General features: G+C 29.3%; 1 protein-coding gene and 1 pseudogene across 2 annotated transcripts; one reads left to right on the top strand and one right to left on the bottom strand.

Annotated features, from left to right (window-relative positions):
• The first annotated feature begins 7,898 nt into the window (after positions 1 to 7,898).
• On the top strand, positions 7,899 to 10,944 carry LOC149516551 (putative calcium-binding protein CML46; annotated as a pseudogene). The gene is made up of 3 exons (XR_016345979.1): positions 7,899 to 8,439; positions 8,560 to 8,618; positions 8,715 to 10,944. The product of XR_016345979.1 is annotated as a putative calcium-binding protein CML46 (transcript).
• A 1,465-nt stretch (positions 10,945 to 12,409) lies between these two features.
• LOC111293379 (uncharacterized) lies at positions 12,410 to 15,059 on the bottom strand. The gene is made up of 3 exons (XM_089766963.1): positions 14,646 to 15,059; positions 13,960 to 14,508; positions 12,410 to 13,566 (listed from the first exon to the last, which is right to left on the bottom strand). The coding sequence occupies exons 1-3, from the start codon at positions 14,983 to 14,985 to the stop codon at positions 13,268 to 13,270; spliced, it is 1,188 nt and encodes a 395-aa protein (XP_089623089.1). The 5' UTR covers positions 14,986 to 15,059; the 3' UTR covers positions 12,410 to 13,267.
• Between the last annotated feature and the right edge of the window lie 3,058 nt (positions 15,060 to 18,117).

Below are 18,117 nucleotides of genomic sequence, written 5' to 3'. Positions count from 1 at the left end.
CAATATATATATATATATATATATATATAATTTTAACAATAATTATATATAGATTTGAAAAAAATCATAAAACATGTTTTATGTTTAAAATGTTTATATGAATTTCGACAGGATAATTTTTATATTTTATATTTATTTGACGTGAAATAAATAAACATGAATACACAAAATACTTGTTCTAAAGAAAAGGAAGAAAAGAAAAGGACCCTCTACCTTATTCTTAACATTAGATTGTATCAACATTTAATCTATTAAATAGGAAATCTGCCGGTTTGTTTCAAAGTCTTTAGTTAAAATGTGAGACACAGACATTACCACCACTTCTATTTTTTTCTATAAAAAAACAAGATAGCCGTGAACAACACTTGAAACATGTGTTTAGGCCTTGAATTAGTTCTACAGTTTTGAACAACCTATCGTGTAATTTACATTGTTTCTGTTAACTAAAATTATTGAATTTTAATCTGTTTATCATCTATCGAAATCGAACTAATATGAATAACTATGTTTTAACACATTAGAGTAATTATAACAGCTAAAAAACATGGAGATATTTCCTGTTAAATTCCTGAAAATTTGGCTACCATATGAGCCATAAGCTGGTCATGGGACCCAAAGCATGTGATGCTATTAATACTTTTGGCTGCTCTCTTGTTTCCCCCTTGCCTGATTCCTGTTTTTTCCATTTCATTTTTGGTCATGTAGCTGATGCTGATGAACTTGAATATCTGATACATTATAAGGAACTTTATTCAGGTAATGAAATGGGTGAATTCTAGCCACTTTCTCTATATGCCAATAGATATTTGGCTTTTGATTCTGATATCTACTATACATGGTTTGGACCTTACGTTTTCAAATGAAATCATCATCAATCACACTTAACCAAATCATGTGGTTTCTGTTCCTCCTGGATTTAGATCCTTCTAATTGTACCTTGTGGGAAAGGGCAACTAGCCAGATCAATCAATTTCCGTTGTCTCAAAGTCACTGGTTTAGAGTTTGAAAACGCATGCCATGTTTCATGATTCTTGGCTAAATCATTATCAAACACCATGGAAAAGTAGGACTATACTAAATAAATGAAAGAAAAATATAGAGCAGCTGGGGCATAATTCTCAGCCACAAGCTTCTCCTTAGATATTCTGACCACCTATCAAATAAACCACACATACATACATAGTTTGTACGTATGATACTCAAAGATATATAGATAATCGGATTTTTCAGCTGCTACATTAATAATATCATCTCAATTTTCAATATTTTCTGCACCATTCATTTGATGCTTTAAATCCTACTTTATTTTTTCCTCAAAAGCATATCCTTAAGAATTATACAACTTTCCCATGTCATACAAGTTTGATTTTGATAATCCAAAGTTGTAATTTTAGCTAAAATCCTAGTGCATTCTTCCTCCTCATTCCTCAACCCAAAGGCAAACATAATCTTTTCTTAGCTTAACTACATTGAAACATCCAAAACTTACACTCTTTAAGATGATCAAATCTTTCTTAGGCATGAATAATATTCCTCTTCCACTAAAACCATGTTCCTTTTTTTTTTCAATAATATTGTTGTTGATGAAATTTTCCGGTGGATGAGAGCGGAGATTGAGTTGGAGAGTATGTTAGATCTATCATAAAGAATGAGATCAAGAGGTGTTTGATGTAATACTTCAGAATGTACTCCAACACTCAAATTAGTCAAGATTTTATGAATGATGATATGATTAGTTGAGTAAGTGATTATTTGTCTTAAAATCGAATGTGAATGTTGATAATGCAACAGCTAAAATATTATTAATATGATCATTAAAATATAACTAAGAGTTAAAAATATTTTCAAGTTTAATCTAAACCTATAAAAAGAAAATGTTACCTTATATATATATCATGTGATTCTAAAATACTAAAAAATCTAACATGCCAATTTTTTTAATTACGCTTTAATTTAATCAAAGCTCTAATTAAAGAATCATTTAAGATTGCCAAATTTGAGCTTCTTTACAAAGTACATCTAATTAATCATTGGGATTGTAAAGTCAACCCTAACCTTTAATATTATTCTAAGTTATCTAAATTCCAAACCATAACAAGTGCTTGACTAACTTTGGCTAAGGTTTCATCAACATTAATTTCATTTCTTCACTGGAAAATATAAATAGTTTTGATTCGCGAATTCGATTAAGTGAGATTTATCAAATTTAATTTTTAATTCATAATAAATAGATAAATTTTTATAAAATATATATTTTAATTGAATAAATATAATTAATTTTTATAACACAAGTGAAGATTGAAAGCTGTACTTTGCCTAAAAAGCAAGACTTCCCCAAAGCCAACTTGTTCCCCTAACTATGATTCCCCAATGGGATGAAACCCAACTTTATAATTAATTATAGTTTTTTTTTTATTTTTTTGGTGATTGCAATATAAATTTATTAACTCAAATTCAAAAAATCAACTCGAATAATTATAAAAAGATAATGTAATACATATAATTATAAAACTATGAGACTTTTAGATTAAAAGAAATAATATCTCACGAGTTGAGTACAGATCTCTGCAGTTTTCATTTCAGTTTACTCTTTGACTTGATCGCATTGCCTTTCAATCTCTCCAAACCTTCCTGTTATTTTCCTTTGCTCCTCTCTTACGCATTCTTGATCCTCTCTTATCTTTCCCATCTCTGCTTTCACTTGTTTGGCTTGTACCCTCACTTTCAAATTCTTCTCCATTCCTGGTTTCCGAACCACCTGCTTCATCTTTCTTGGCGCCATATATATCGGATTACAAATTGTAGCTCAAGTTCTCGATTACAACAGATTGAAATAAGACATTGATTAGTGAAATGGCACAAGCACCGTTTAAATAACAATACATACATACATACATATATATATATATGTATGTATGTGTGTGAGAGGAGAAATTCATTTACATCAATGTATTTCATTTTTTTTTCTTACCTTTAAATTCGGATCAAAATAAATATTTTAAATTTTAATAATTTTGATTTAATGACGAAAAAAAATGTAACATTTACACTAATGTAATCGGATTCTACTGTCTCTCTCTATGTATATGTATTGTATGTGTGAGAGAGAAGTAAGAAAAAAAAGGAATTATGCTTCTATGGTAAAGTTGAAGATGCAATGGATATTCATAATAAATGATCAGAATATGTTTTGAAATCTCCATAGGAAACATATCTTAATTAGTTCCTCTAAATAGTCCTTTGGGTATAATAATTACTTGACTAAGTCTTGTGCTAGAAAGCTTTGAGCAGCTGATATTTCTATAATTTCATTAAGTGTTGCAGAGTCATTTAGGGAAGTCAGTTAATTTTGTTGGTTTTTATTAATGGAGGATGGAATGCTGATTTCGAATCTCTTTTTCTGCAGCATCTTAGAATTATTTTCTTATGTTTGAATTTAATTGTATTTCAATTGTACATTTTTTTGAATAAAGAAATCATGTAAGATTAATGTCAACCAGGCCTTAGTTTAGTGGTAATGAAAATATTTTAAAATCTTGTGATTCTAAGTTTAAGTTAGATTTGGTTTAACTTTATATTGATTTGTTTAGTTATGTTTTAATTTGCTGGATAATTTATTTGTTTAATTAATCAATGATTATCAATATAAGTAATATTTGATTATGATTGGAACTTGTATTTATAATTTTAAAAAAATCATTTAAATTAACTATTGAGTTGAATGTTTAAATGTTTCAACTTAAATATTTGAATAAGGGATGAGAGAGATACTCAAAAAAAAAAAAATTTAACATCTTTTTTTAGATTTATTAAAATCAATGATTAAAAAAATATGTAAACTAAAAAGTTTTATAATGGTATATGTTGATTCCTCCCCATTATTAACATATATATATATATAGGCATGTAATAATTATATTAAAAATATATAAATTTTCTAAATTATAAAGTTTATCAATTAATAAACCAATGGATAAAGAAATATAATACATTATTTAAAAAAAAAAAAGAAACATAATACATTGAATAAATAACTTTACTTAAAATTGTAAACTATTTTCTTTTACAAAAAGTATAAATGAATTCATTGTTAAACAATATATATTTTTTACTAAAACAAGAAAAATAAAATATATTATTAAAAGAATAAATTTTGAAACTTTGAGATTGAAAGTAATGTGGTTTTTTAACCTTTTATGAAGTGGTTTCAATATGACTTTTCTGTTAAAAATTTGCATGATAGCAAGAAAAATTTTTTAAGTAGAATTAAAAATGAAGAGGAGGAATTGTAATAAACTAAGATGGAAAGAAAAAATATGTTTGGTACTTGATTGGAGACTTTAAAGATTTATAAGTAATGATTGATTGGTATAATAAATAAAAAATAATAATTTAATTTTAATATATCTTAAATTATAATAAATAAAACTAAATTGTAAAATCACATAAAAATAAATAAAATTAATAATTTGTTGTTTAATGGAACATTTAATTTTATAATAGCGTATAAGCTAGGGTATTTAAAAATTTTGAAAAGGCCAAAGCCCTCTCAACTTATAAATTACCATCCGCCCTTATTCAATTTCTGACAAACTTAATATAAAAATATCTTAACCCATTCCATCATATGTGATGTGATATTAGGTCCTTTATAAGAAGTTAATTTGGTTTAATATAATTTATTTTTTATTTTATAAAAAATATGATTTGTATTTCATTGTTTTAGGTAGCGATTGATATCTTTTATAAAATTAATATGGTAATGTAATTACTGAAGTGATCTTATTATTAAAGTGATCTTAACATTTATGATTTAAATTTATTTTGTTTGGTTAACGATGATTAATTTTTAAGAATTAAAAATTATTTTTTTTGGTATTATTAAAAATTAAACATTAATTATTTTGTTTAAAAGTAAAAAAAAAAAATAACCATGCATATTGTAATAGTTACACAAATTAATAATTTTAAGGTTGTTTAAAGATAATAATTTGTAAAATATTAGTAATATTTATTTTATAATAAAATATAATTAAAATATTAAATTAATAAATATATTTATTGATAGATAAATTAATTTAATAATATAAATTGTAAAAAATTGAATTAGAAAATAAAACCAATATATTAAATTCATAATAAATGAAAATTTAAAAAATTATATTATATATAATATATTAAAAAATAAAATTTTATGCAAATTATTTTATACTTGTTGTAATGAATTTTAAATGAAAAATATAAGAATTTATAATATAAAAGAGTTATAGTTTTAAGATGCAGTAAATTTTTAATTTAAATAATAAATGAGTAAAATTGATTATTGTTAATTTTATATATTATTTTTATTCGATGATAGAAGTTTTTTTACTTTTTTATATCAAAATTAGATCACCCTTCAAGATAGTGATCTAATCACTCACGATAATCCAAAATCATCGTCATATAGGATCAACAAGTGCATGCTAAATTCAATGATTTAATCACTATGTATACATTACCATAATTCTTAAATTGATCATCTCATATCAAATACTATCTTAATTTATTTTTAAGAAACATAAGAACTTCAAGGGTAAAGAAATTTATCATATTTTTACTTTGTTTTTACGTCATTGATTAAGCAACCAGCTCAACATGTTTTCTATAGCAAATTAAAATTTGATTGAGAGAAAAAAAATAAAAAAATCATTTCAATATTTGTGATTGTAGACACCCCAATTTATCTGGAGATCTACTAGATTTAAATTTTATTAATTAAGAATAAAAAATAAAAAAATGAGAAAAATGAAAAAATAAGTGTTGAGTTTGTGTGAAATTGTGTGAAGAGTTTAAGTTGAATTAAAATTTAGAGTTAAAACTCAGAAGGGATTGAAATCCTTTCTGGTTTAGGATTCTCGGATTTGAAACCCTATAAATACAACCCTAAATCACATAGAAACACACAAAGAAAAAGAAAAGTAAAAATAAGGAAAAGCATGCGCAAAAAAAAAAAACATTTAAGAGTTTGTAAGGAGTTTTTGGGCTTAAAAAAATTTTTGAAATTTTTTGGAAATTTTTAGATCCTGTTGAATTTTTCGACGAAATTTGAATTTTTCGACGACTTTCTAGCAAAATTCTTAGTTTTTGGCGGGATCCTCAGTTTTTGACGTCACATTTCCAGAAATCGATGAACTTTTTGGTGAACTTCTTACAAATAACCCAGATTTTGACAAAATTTTTCAGAATCCGATGAAATTCAACTGGTGTTCTTAAGGGGTTTAGAGAGAGAAGAAGAATAGGGGAAGAAGAGAGAGAAAGGAAAAGTGAAATATGAGGAAAAAAGGCATGCTGCTAACTTTTATATTAATCTTAAAACGACGTCGTTTTTGCTTTAAAAAAATCTAGGATCCTCGTGTTTTTTATTCGGGTGATCCTACTTGAACACAACCCACTTCTGCCAACCTGCGTTTCATTCAATTTCTTCAGCCGAGCCAAGCCAAGCCACGCCACCCGAGTCGTTTTCTGTACCTGGAGCTGAGCTGCGCCGAACTCTTCAGCTAAGCTGTTTCATTTTTTTGTATTTTATTTATTTATTTATTTGTTTATTTATGTGTTTTATTTAGTATTTTTGCATGATTAAATTTAAAAAAAATAAAATATTTTTTTTAGAATAAGTATTAATTATCCAATGATGGAATTTATAAAAATTTCAAAAGGTAAATTTCTATAAAATTTTTAGGTGAGAAATTTTTGTCTAAATTTGTCCTAAATAGTTGAATAATTTAGATAAAGTTTCAATAACAATAATTAATATTTATTTTCAATAAAAAAACTTTTGGCTGAAAATATTTGATAATTATCCGATGATGAGATTCTTAGAAATTTTAAATGGTAAATTTTTTAAAAAATTTTTAGGTGATAAATTTATTTAAATTTATCCTAAATGGTGAAAGAATTTAAATGAAATTTCAAGAAAAATAATTATCATTTTACTTTCTTTCCGAAAACAAAAAAAAAAGATAAAAATAAAAAAAAATTTTTAAATAGGTCTAAATGGTAAAAAAATTAAAAATTTAAAAAGAAAAAATATTTTTAATTTAGGCCTGAAAAATTAGATATATTTTTGACAAAAATAAAACTAACAAAAAAAATTTCTTTTGATGATAGAGCTTCTTCATGAAAACAAATAAGATTCTTGAATACTCTTAAGATAAAAAATATTTTTAAGAATCTTACCAGATTGATGGAGAAGTCTTAAGAATTATTTCTAATATTCAATATTAAATTTTAAAACCATTAGAATTAATACTTTATGATAAATTTAAAATAAAATAGTATCATCCTTTGAATGGGTATGTGCGGATGCCATCACCTTGTCCACATGTAATCGAACTCTCGAATCATATTCTAGTTAGTAGACTCGAATATATTTTTTTAGAGACTCTTAATCAAGCTTAAGAGTACCTTAAAAAGATCTAATATTCAATATTAAATTTTAAAACCATTAGAAATAATACTTTATGATAAATTTAAAATAAAATGGTATCATCATTTGAATGGATATGTGCGGGTACTATCACCTTGTCCACATGTAATCGAACTCTCGAACTATATTTTAGTTAGTAGACTCGAATATATTATTTTAGAGACTCTTAATTAAACTTAAGAGTTCCTTAAATAGATAAAATATTTAAGTGATTAATAACATCTAATTAAATAAAATTACTGACGATTTCATCAATTTATTAAGTTTACTATAAATTTACGGATCTATTTATTATAATAGTGAAACAATAGAATCCAATAGCCCAAACGACACTGTTTTTTAAACATTTCTTCTACAAAAGTGATTCCATATGTATCATTCTCATTCTTTTTTCTTTATAGATCTATGCAAAAGTACAATCACAAATAAAAGAGTGAAAAATTCCGAGTGATCTAATCCCAAAAGCTGCTGATATAATCCTCTAATTAACTGTAAAAACCTTTGTTATTTGTAATAAAATAAGCAAAACCCCCTAACATAAACCATCCTGACCAGTGGCCACTATCTGCAATGCCTATACCACCAAAAACTATTGCAAAAATGCAATAAAAAATCATATAAAATTTTAATAACTATATAATCTTAGCTACAATTATTAACTCAACAAATCTATATGCAAGATTCTCCCACTCACCTTCACATCAATGTATCCATAAATATTGAAGCAAAAATATGCTTTTAAATTCCTTCCATTGGATCCGAAGAAGCTGAAAAGCCTAAAAGCTGAAGCTGAAGCTCAGCGGTTTCCTTGGAACTCTCAGCAAAAAGCCTGTTAAACTATCTTTTCTTTTCTTCGTACCTTCATAAATCTGAGAACTGCCCATTTCCCGGGATTGTTCAAGAAATAATGGGTCGGTCTTGGTTTCTCAAACTTCTTCTTTCAATGCTTTTGTTTCTCTCCTTCTCTCAAGGTATTACTTTGTTTTTGGTTTTTTGTTTTATAGGAATTTTTTCTTCGTTTTTTAGTCTTATACTTTCTTGATGGCAAAAAAAAAAAAAAAAATTCTTATACCTCTGTTGTCAATTCTTAGGATTCGGCAGAAAAGTGATGGAGACTGTTGAGTTTGGAGAATCCACTGCTCAATCGAAGGTTGGTTTTCTCTCTCTTTTCTTTAAACTTTCTAGAGTCTTTATTTACAATTTTTAGGAGCTAAAATTGTTGTTTTTTTTAATGTTTGGCTAGCAGGAATTTGTAGATACATCAAGGGAGATAATTGAAATAATGGATTATAAAGATTCAGGCCCAAATATTAACCCCATAACTGGTTACATATTTAGCCCTCCTCCACAAGGCTAGTTGAGACTCGAGAGTTAGAAATCTGAACTCCAGCAGATTAACTTTTTTTTTCTTACCTTAGTTATGTTTCAATGAATCTGAACCAAAAATGGTTTGAGAAGTTAGGATTCACTATGCTGTGTCATGTTTTTCTTTTCTTATAAAAACTATGGGTTTTCCCTTTCATGTTAATGTGCCATGTAAGAAAATGCTTATACTCTCTGTATATGAGCAATAGGCATGAAAATGACAGCTTGTTCTTTTATTAGAGTTATCATTGTCATGAAAAAATTTTCTTTTTTTTTTAATTTATATATTTATATATGTATAGTATGTTGAATTCTTGATTACAAAGGAATAACAGTGACATGAATCCAATAACCCCTTGAACTGAAATGTTGCCGTTGAAGAACTAAGAAATTATTCCTAACTATCAAAAAAGAAATTGTTGACTTTAAGTATTAGATTATGGTTATACACGATGCTTTGCAATTGAATGCTACAAAGATAACTTTAGCTTAGAAAAGATGTATGGTGTAAATGTCCCCACGTTTTTAGTCCAGTGGTTAAAGATGCTTGAAGGGATATCAAAAGTTTGGTTTCGATCCAAACCTTCCTCTTTTATTTACTTCTATTTTTTTTATTTGTATTAAAACTTAAAAAAAAAAATATATATATATATATATATATAGTGTAAATGACAAAATATCAAAATTTCCAAAACCAAAAAGTTACTTTTTTCCCCGAGACAATATAAAATTATTTGACTTCATGGTAAAGTGCCTGTCATAAGGCACGTATTCTAACAGATGTTGGGACGATAGCTTCTTAAATTATCCCCCATGTGCATGGCACTTGAAGGGCAAATATATTGACTTATTTATCATTAGTCGGTCATGAGTTGCTTTTCAGAGTAAATGTTTGCATGGCATGGCTGATCAATGTAAATAGATGGGTGACTTCAGAGTGCTGCCTTTTGGAGTTTGGCGTTGACAAAACTATACTGATACCCTCTAGTTTGAAGATCTAAGTCCTGATGACTAAGGATTTATTCAGAAAAGTTGCTGTGAAGAAAGGAAGAAGACATCCTCTTAATTTGGTGTATGTATCTTTGTACATGTAAAAGAAACTTGAAGTTGTCTTTGAAGCAACACTGCAATCCCAGGTCAAAAAATCAACTGATATTGCATTAGAAACACCCTAGTACAATCGTCTGAATTTTGAATTTGAGAACTGTGATATCTGATGAAGAGAATATTCTTGTAGATTTTGTGCTAAAGGCAGAAGAATTAACTATGTTTTGGCAAATGACAGCACACCTAACTCCCCAAACTTATGATATTGTTGTTTCATAGCTTCACAAGTTATAATAGCATTAAAAGTTTTTTTCTCCCACAATCCCAGCATTAACATGGCAGCTCAAAGACATCAGTTTGGGAGAGAAACCAGGATTTTGAGTGTTCAAGCAAGGCAGTTTCATCTACTGAGAAAAATGGAAGATGGTGGGAAAGTGAATAGAAATAAAATGGAGAAGCTGATGGGAGATCTGGGACTTTTTTGCATTCAAGAAAGTGAGGACTGAGGAGCTAAACAAATCATTTGGTTCTGAAGAGCTTTCCAAGCTGTTTGAGGAGAAGCCAAGCTTGGAAGAGGTGAAGCAAGCTTTTGATGTTTTTGATGTGAATAAAGATGGGTTTATTGATGCAGAGAGTTCTCCCTATTTTGGGATTGAATGAAGGTTTAAAGCTGGAGAACTGCAGCATAATGATCCAAACCTTTGATGAAGATGGAGATATCAGAATAGATTTTCAGGAATTTGTAAAATTCATGGAGAACAGTTTTTGTTGAATCATTCCTTTATTATTTTTTTTTTTTTGAAAATTAATAAATATCAAGTCTCACAATATTAGAATATATATTTATTAATTTTTACCTCTGTTTCTTGTTATGTGGTTTTGATATATTTGATTTTTCTTTTTGGTTGTAATTGTGAATTGTGATTATGACTATTATTATCAGATATTAGTATTTAGCAGTATCACTCTGTATTAATTTGTGATTGTGATTGGAAAAGGTAAGAAATTAATAGCCTGAATCAAGCTCTCAGAAAGTTAAGAAGAATTTTGGCTGATTCTGTCAAGCAAAAACAGTTTTCAGACACCAATGGAAAATTTTGATTCTATTTTAAGGAAAGCATTATAAAGATGCTCCCTGATAATATAGAAACAACATCCTGCATGCTAATCTTTCCTAAGAAAAACATGTTTCCATGGTCAATAAGAGTGGCTTTAAGGACCCTGACATAGAAATCCTATCATAAGCCCTTCGTAATTATAAATGATAATGAAGGCAAGATATATAAGCAGTTTCAAGAACATCCACATAAATACTTGCATAGTATCCAGGTAAACAGATTGAAGATCAATGATCCCTGCCTGGCTTTTATGGACATAGATGTGATTTCTCCAGAACCTACAATAATTTTCTTCTCCAGTCACCCAGCGGCAAATAGTCAATAAATCTATTACCAGTAATCAGCACATAAACAGTATCCGTTTTGAAAACTATGGAAGCGATTTACATCTCTAACAATGATCATCCTGTTTGTGACCTTTGAAATAAGTTTGACAGCAGAGTGGCAATCATCACATATTCTAACAGGTTTTTAAATACACGAATAGGTGCCTCTAAAAGGGAGTTTGCATGAGCCCATATCACATGCAATGGCCAATTTCTCGCTGTGATTGATGTAGCTAAGATGGTCCTCCTGCTCTTCCTCTACATCATGCAACACACCAGCAACATCTGGTACATATTCTAAAGGCTTAATCTTACATAAAAATTCTTTTACTTTCTCATATATTTGACTTGACTCTGGGTGCTGACGGTCCTAAACCCTAAACACATTAGACAAATAACCAATATATATAGAAGCAAGCTCTGGGTTTTCTTTTCTCTTTTTTCTTCATATATTAATTCTGCTAATTAGGATTAGTAAAATTATTGAGAGTTAATTGGGTGCTATTAAGTGGCCTGCTTTTAATGGTGCCTAAAAATATAAATTAAACTCATAATTTTTCACTAAAATATGTTGGTTTTTAAGTTCTTAAGTGTAACAAGTTAATTTGTTAAGCAAAGATTCATACAGTCACCATAAGAAATGACATTGTAAGTTGGAGGTTCAAGTCTTACCGTCTGTAATCCTTTCTCCTATCGACATTTGTGAAAAAAAAAAGTACCCATTTTGTTAGCGAGCAAAAAGATTAAAGTGTATCTAACAAAATAAGAGATTAAAGTGTACGTAGACAAGCACAAAACTTATTTTCCTTGAAAGTTCCAAAAAAAATCAGCCGGTGACTGGTTTTTTAGGATTTATTATCCTTAGTTGATATCCTTTTGAAATGCTAGAGAAATCATACTAGTTTTGTATCCACTCAGCCATACAAAACTTTAGTGAAAATGTTAAAGAGTTGGAACAAGTATTAATCCGAATGGAAAATAGGAGTAAATCTTTGTCTTTAATATTTATATTATTTACATATAATAATATCATTAGTTTTTGTCTGCTGATCATTTAGCACATACCAAACTAATAGGCAGCCTTCACTAAACCAAATGTTGCATAAGAAGAAAAAATGATAGTAAACGAAAATATGGTTGTGTTGAGAAATCTAAGCTGAACCATCTGTACTCGAGTCAATAGTTAAAATTTCACCAAAAATTAAAAAGCATAAAAGTGAAGAGGCAGGCAAGAGAAGGTGCACAGATTTGGAAGTAGGTTAAGGGCATAGCAGATCTCTTGTATAGCCTCATGCAAATGTAAGATGCTTGTGACAATTTGACATCTCTGCCTGAATTCTGCAGTCCCACGAAAACTGCATGTTTTGAAAAGTACCCATGTTTTTGTTCTGTTTTCTTCTGTTTTGTAACTTACTACCCCCATTGTTGTTCCATTCCAATGCCTTTCTTATTCTGTTACTGTTCTCTCCAGCACTATCGTCTCTCTCTCTCTCTCTCTCTCTCTCTCTCTCTCTCTCTCTCTCTCTCTCTCAATATCACACTTTCTTCACTTTCTTTTCCCCATAGGAAAAGGACCCTAAACCTTTAAGATTTTTTTTTTTAAGTTTTTTTTTTCTAGAAGGTAAACATGTCTATTAATTTTCCTTTGAATTTCTGCATTAAATCATTTGTAGAAATAATGAAATTAGAAAGAAAGAGGAACAGTGTTAGACTGAGAAAGAGTATGAGGTCACTCATCACTGGTTCAAGTTTAGGATTTGGTGAGAATGGTTACAAGGACAAAGATGCTAATGATAATAAAGGGCTGCCTTACGCTTCTGAGGTTCTTATTCATCTAGAAAAACAATCCTTTCTTTATGCCCTGCAATGATGTCTGAGCTAGTCTTTGGACACTCTTTTCAGTTCTCAATCCTTTTACCTGGTTTTGAAAGCCTTGTTCTTCTTTAAGCTCCTACTCCAAGAAAATCTATGAAAGGTGGTGATGATGGGGTACTAGTCTCAAAATGGCTTCCTACTGTGTTCTCTGCAGCTGATGGTGATGGTGATGATGGTTCAGTGACTGTGAATTGAGATGCTGACGCTATGGAGTCTGAGAAACCAAATAGTTGATGGTTACTTGATTGTTGCAATAACATTTGTGAAGGATGAGAACAGGGATGCGAAACAGTCAAGCTTGTTTCTTCTTGGAGCACATTCCATTGCCTACTGTTCCGGCTAATTAAACCTTCTTGGCTCCTGTAATCTGTAAAAAACAGACAATTGACCCTTTCATGAAAATGAAGAAAATTGAATAATCAAATGCAACAAATGAAAGACCAAGAAATTGAAGATGGTCTTCTCTGCAAAATAAACAAGTACTTAAAGCTGAACTTGTAAATGCAACAGTGTTGATCTTTACACTAGGATGACTAGACGTAGAAGAGAAACTTGGTGAAAGATTGGAAAATTTTGCTTAAGTAGCCAATGAAAGGAAGCACAAACTAAATGCATAAAAGTTATATGAAATGACAGAAAGTGGGGATTGAAGGGACCAAAAGGGGCAAACCAGAAAAGAAACCTAAGGGTGTCTGGTTTTTACAACTTCCTTCCCCAGCAGAAAAATAGAAGATTTTAGACCCAGGAAACAAATCTCTACCACTGGTTGCAGCAGCTTCTCTCCCCGAAGTCTTGTCGTAATTAGAGCCATTAGAAAAGAAATCTAAGGGTCTCTGATTTTTACAAATTCCTTCCCCAGCAGAGAAAGAGTAGTAGCTTTTAGACCCAGGAAACAAATCTCTACCACTTGTTGCGGCAGCTTCTTTCCCCGAAGTCTTGTTGTAATTAGAGCCATTAGACCCAACAGATGAAGCTAAAAATGGGTTGCTAGAGGGGTTTGTGACGTTGCCATTGGCTGCCTCTCTGCAGTCAAAGTTCCCATTTTCTTCCAACTTTCTTTGAACACCTTGACTTAGCTTTCTCCTTCTATAGGCACTAGCCTGCTCCCTGTATTTCCTAGCCATTATAACATGCCAATGGTTTTTGACAGCATTATCAGTTCTTCCATGGAAAAGCCTAGCAATCATGGCCCATTTGTTACCATATGCTCTATGAGCTGCCATCAGCCTCTCTTCTTCCTCTTCAGTAAAAGCCTTTTTGTTGATCCTGGGGTCAAGTTGATTAAACCACCTTAATCTACAGCTTTTACCTTCAATAAGACAGAAGATTTTACATGTGAAATTTGTAAATGTCATTTTCAAGCACAAGCTTCATATTTCATCATTGAAGGAAAAAATTACAGAAAAAAAAAGGAACTTTGCAATGTATTTCTTTAACTGATTTTACCTGTTCTTCCTTGCAGCCTCTCAGCTATAAGGTTCCAGTTTTGAGGTCCATAAAGTGCAACAAGTTCCTTGAGTTTAGAGTCCTCAGCTGGTTTCCAATGCCCTCTTGCACAAACCTTTGACAGCTCAACATCCTTCCCATTGAGAAAACCTTCACCAGGGTTATTATCTTCACTCATACAGATCATTCTTCTTCTCATATCCTCCATGGAAACTGCAGCATTGTTTTCTCCAAACCCATCAATGGATTCGACGCCCTTAGAAAAATGATCATCTAACTCACTGTTTTGGCCATCTTCATCCAAGCTACAAGGACACTTCATTAAATCAGAAAACCCCATGTGACCCTTCACAGGATTATCATCACCACCACAGTAAAATATATTTTGTGAAGAAACCTGATAGCTTGAGTAATAGAAAGAGAATCCATGTGTTTTAACACCTCCATTGACGAGATGGAAGGTGGATATACGATGTACCAATTTGACAAGGTGACAACAGGGGCTGTTGTGGAACTGTTGAAAGGTCATCTTCATATCCCAAAATGGTAAAAAGGAAGTGAAGATAAAAACAAAGGAAGAGAGAGAGATTTTGCTATGGAAAATATATGAGAGCTGCACAACATCAAGAGGAGAAATAGAGAGAATGGCGCATTAGCAGAGAAAAATAAATAATAATAAAAAAGGCGTTTGTTTTCGTTCTAACAGAAAATCCACACCGCAAGACTTCTCATCTTCTGTTGAATGAGTTTCACTACTCTGACAGAAAGCAGACCTCTACTTAATTTGCTCCTGTCAAACCAAAGGTTTCTACTCTACTTCATAGAGCGTGGAACATACACGAAGCCACTTACACAATGAGCTGATTAAAGTTTCCTTAAAATGCGTTTTATGGCTGTATTCGGATTCTCAAAGGAAGCATAAGCTTCAACAACAACAAACATAAACTTCAGTCACTTTGATTTTTTTTTTTAACAACATTACAATCAAGATATCTTCAGGTACTGTCCGAACTTGATATCTGCAATTTTGTTGCATTCAGAAATTTGTTCTGGAAGTGCTTTTTGTTTGAGCAAACATTAAAAATTTAGAATTATTGTTTATGATAAATATAAAATTTTGAAGAAAAATTTCAAAGCTTATAATAGTATCACCTTTTTGAAAGTTTTATTTGCTCTCATTGTATTAGTTAATTAGTAAGTGTATAAAAAAGTTGTAGGCAATAAATTTTAAAGATACAATGAAACCCAATGATTAATTACGTTTTACATTGACAAAATCAGTCATTAAGTATTTATCGACATATCACAAAATCACCCAACTTCTATAAAGGTATTTTACAGCAAAACTTTTATAAATGAAATCTAGAGTTTGAAAAAAGAATGAGAGTTTCAAGAATTGTTTTTATATGTCTTCAAAAAATCAGAGCAACCTTTTATAAACAGATAAGTATCTTTTTTAACATACATAACTATCTATTTTGAATAAACAAAAATTATCTATTTTTGAATAGCTGAAACTGTTCATTTTGAAAAAACTTAACTATGTTTCATTATTTTTTCTTTTCCAATGTAGGATTATTTCCTATATTTTATTTGAAAATCTCTAACAATCATTTTCAAAATAATCCAGATTTATAATGATATTAGAAATTAATTGCATAAGTAAATGTATCTTTTGATTTAAACATTCACTTAGTGAAAACAAGTTAAAGTTAAATGAAATTACATGATAAACTATGCTTTGAACCAGCTATTCCATTTGGTTAACTAAACTTTTCTTACACAATGATTTCAATACCTAATGAATGCTTGGTATCTGGTGACACATTTATGGCCATGTGTTTGCATCATTTTTTCATGAAGTGCTGTTAGAGCCAAGCTCTTAAGCTTATAAAATCAGTCACATTTCACACTCATATAGGTAGCTTTCATCATGAGTGTTCCGGTATCAAAATAGTCTATCTCTTACTTTTGTGTAAAGTTCTTGGCTACCAACCTTAATTTAAATTTATTTATGATTTCATCCACATTCATTTTCTTTTTGAAAATCCATTTACAACCTATTAGATTAGAATTTGATGGAAGGTCAACTAAAATCCAAGTGTTATTTCACATTATTGAGTCATTTCATCATTTAATACTTCTCTCAAAAATGTAAAATCTTGAGACTTCATTGTTTCTTCATATGTAATAGGATTAGATTTCGTATTAAAATAATAAGAAATTTGACTGTTTATGCTTTCACCAGTCTCTTCCACAATGAATATAAAGAAATATGATCTAAAATCTTTTATCTTTCTAACCCTTTTGCCTGTTCTTGTTTCTTGATAAGATTCTTCACTAATTTCAGTTTGTTCTAATGGATTTGGTATTTTTTTTCACTTGTAAAATGAATTTGCTTGTAGTTGTCTTGAAATAGATTTAAATATATTTTTATAAAAAATTATATTTTTTGATTCAATAATTGTGTTAACTGAAATATGCTTTACTATGTTGTGCATATCCTATGAATATGCATTTTACTCCTTTTTCACCAAACTTTTTTCTTTTGGGTTTTGAAATTTTAATTACAACTCTACATCTCCAAACCTTTAAATAATTAAAATTTGGTTTTCTTTTCTTCCATTGCATATATGGGGTTATTTTTGTTTTTTTGTTAAGAATTTTATTTAGTATATGACAAGCTGTTAATAAAGCTTCACCCCAAAATCTTTGTCCAAGTTTAAAATATGATAACATTGCATTTACCATTTCTGTTAAGGCCTTGTTCTTCCTTTCAGCTACATTATTCTATTGTGGTGCATAAAGAACAATAACTTGGTTTATAATATTCTTCACCCTATCTAACCTCAAGCACTTGATAAAATATTCATATTGAAGTTCAACTTCAAATTTATATATTTTAAACTTATCAAGTATTTTTATTTTTGGAATATAACAGATAAACATAATAATATTTAGTACAATCTTTTATAAATTTGACAAAATATTTCTTTTTAGATAATGTAGGAGTGCTATGCATATCACAAACATCAATGTGAATTAACTTAAGAAACTTTGTATTTCTTTTAACCTTAGAAAAAAGATTTCTTGTAATCTTAGTCAACATGCATGTATTACATTTATTAATATCTTGATTAAATTCAAAAATTAACAGAAGCTTACTCATATCATGTAATTTTTTATAATTTAAATGACTTAATCTATAATGCCATAAATATGAAGATTCAACCATGTAAGCAGAAAATAACATTTTTATTTTTATTAATAATATTAAGTTTGAACATTCCTTCATGCATATACCCTTTCCCAGCAAAAATTCTTCCTCTAGATGGAAAAAATTTATCTACCTCAAATACAAGTTTAAAACCAAATTAATTCAACTGACTTCTAGACACTAAATTCTTCATAACTTCTGGCACATAATAAACATCATTTAAGGTTAGAGTTTTTTCAGAAGTGAATTTAAAGT

Source organism: Durio zibethinus, chromosome 10 (genome assembly GCF_047325235.1).
Source record: "Durio zibethinus cultivar Kanyao isolate XHJ-2024 chromosome 10, ASM4732523v1, whole genome shotgun sequence".
Classification (NCBI taxonomy): Eukaryota; Viridiplantae; Streptophyta; class Magnoliopsida; order Malvales; family Malvaceae; genus Durio; species Durio zibethinus.
This window is presented reverse-complemented; position numbering and strand designations above follow the sequence as displayed.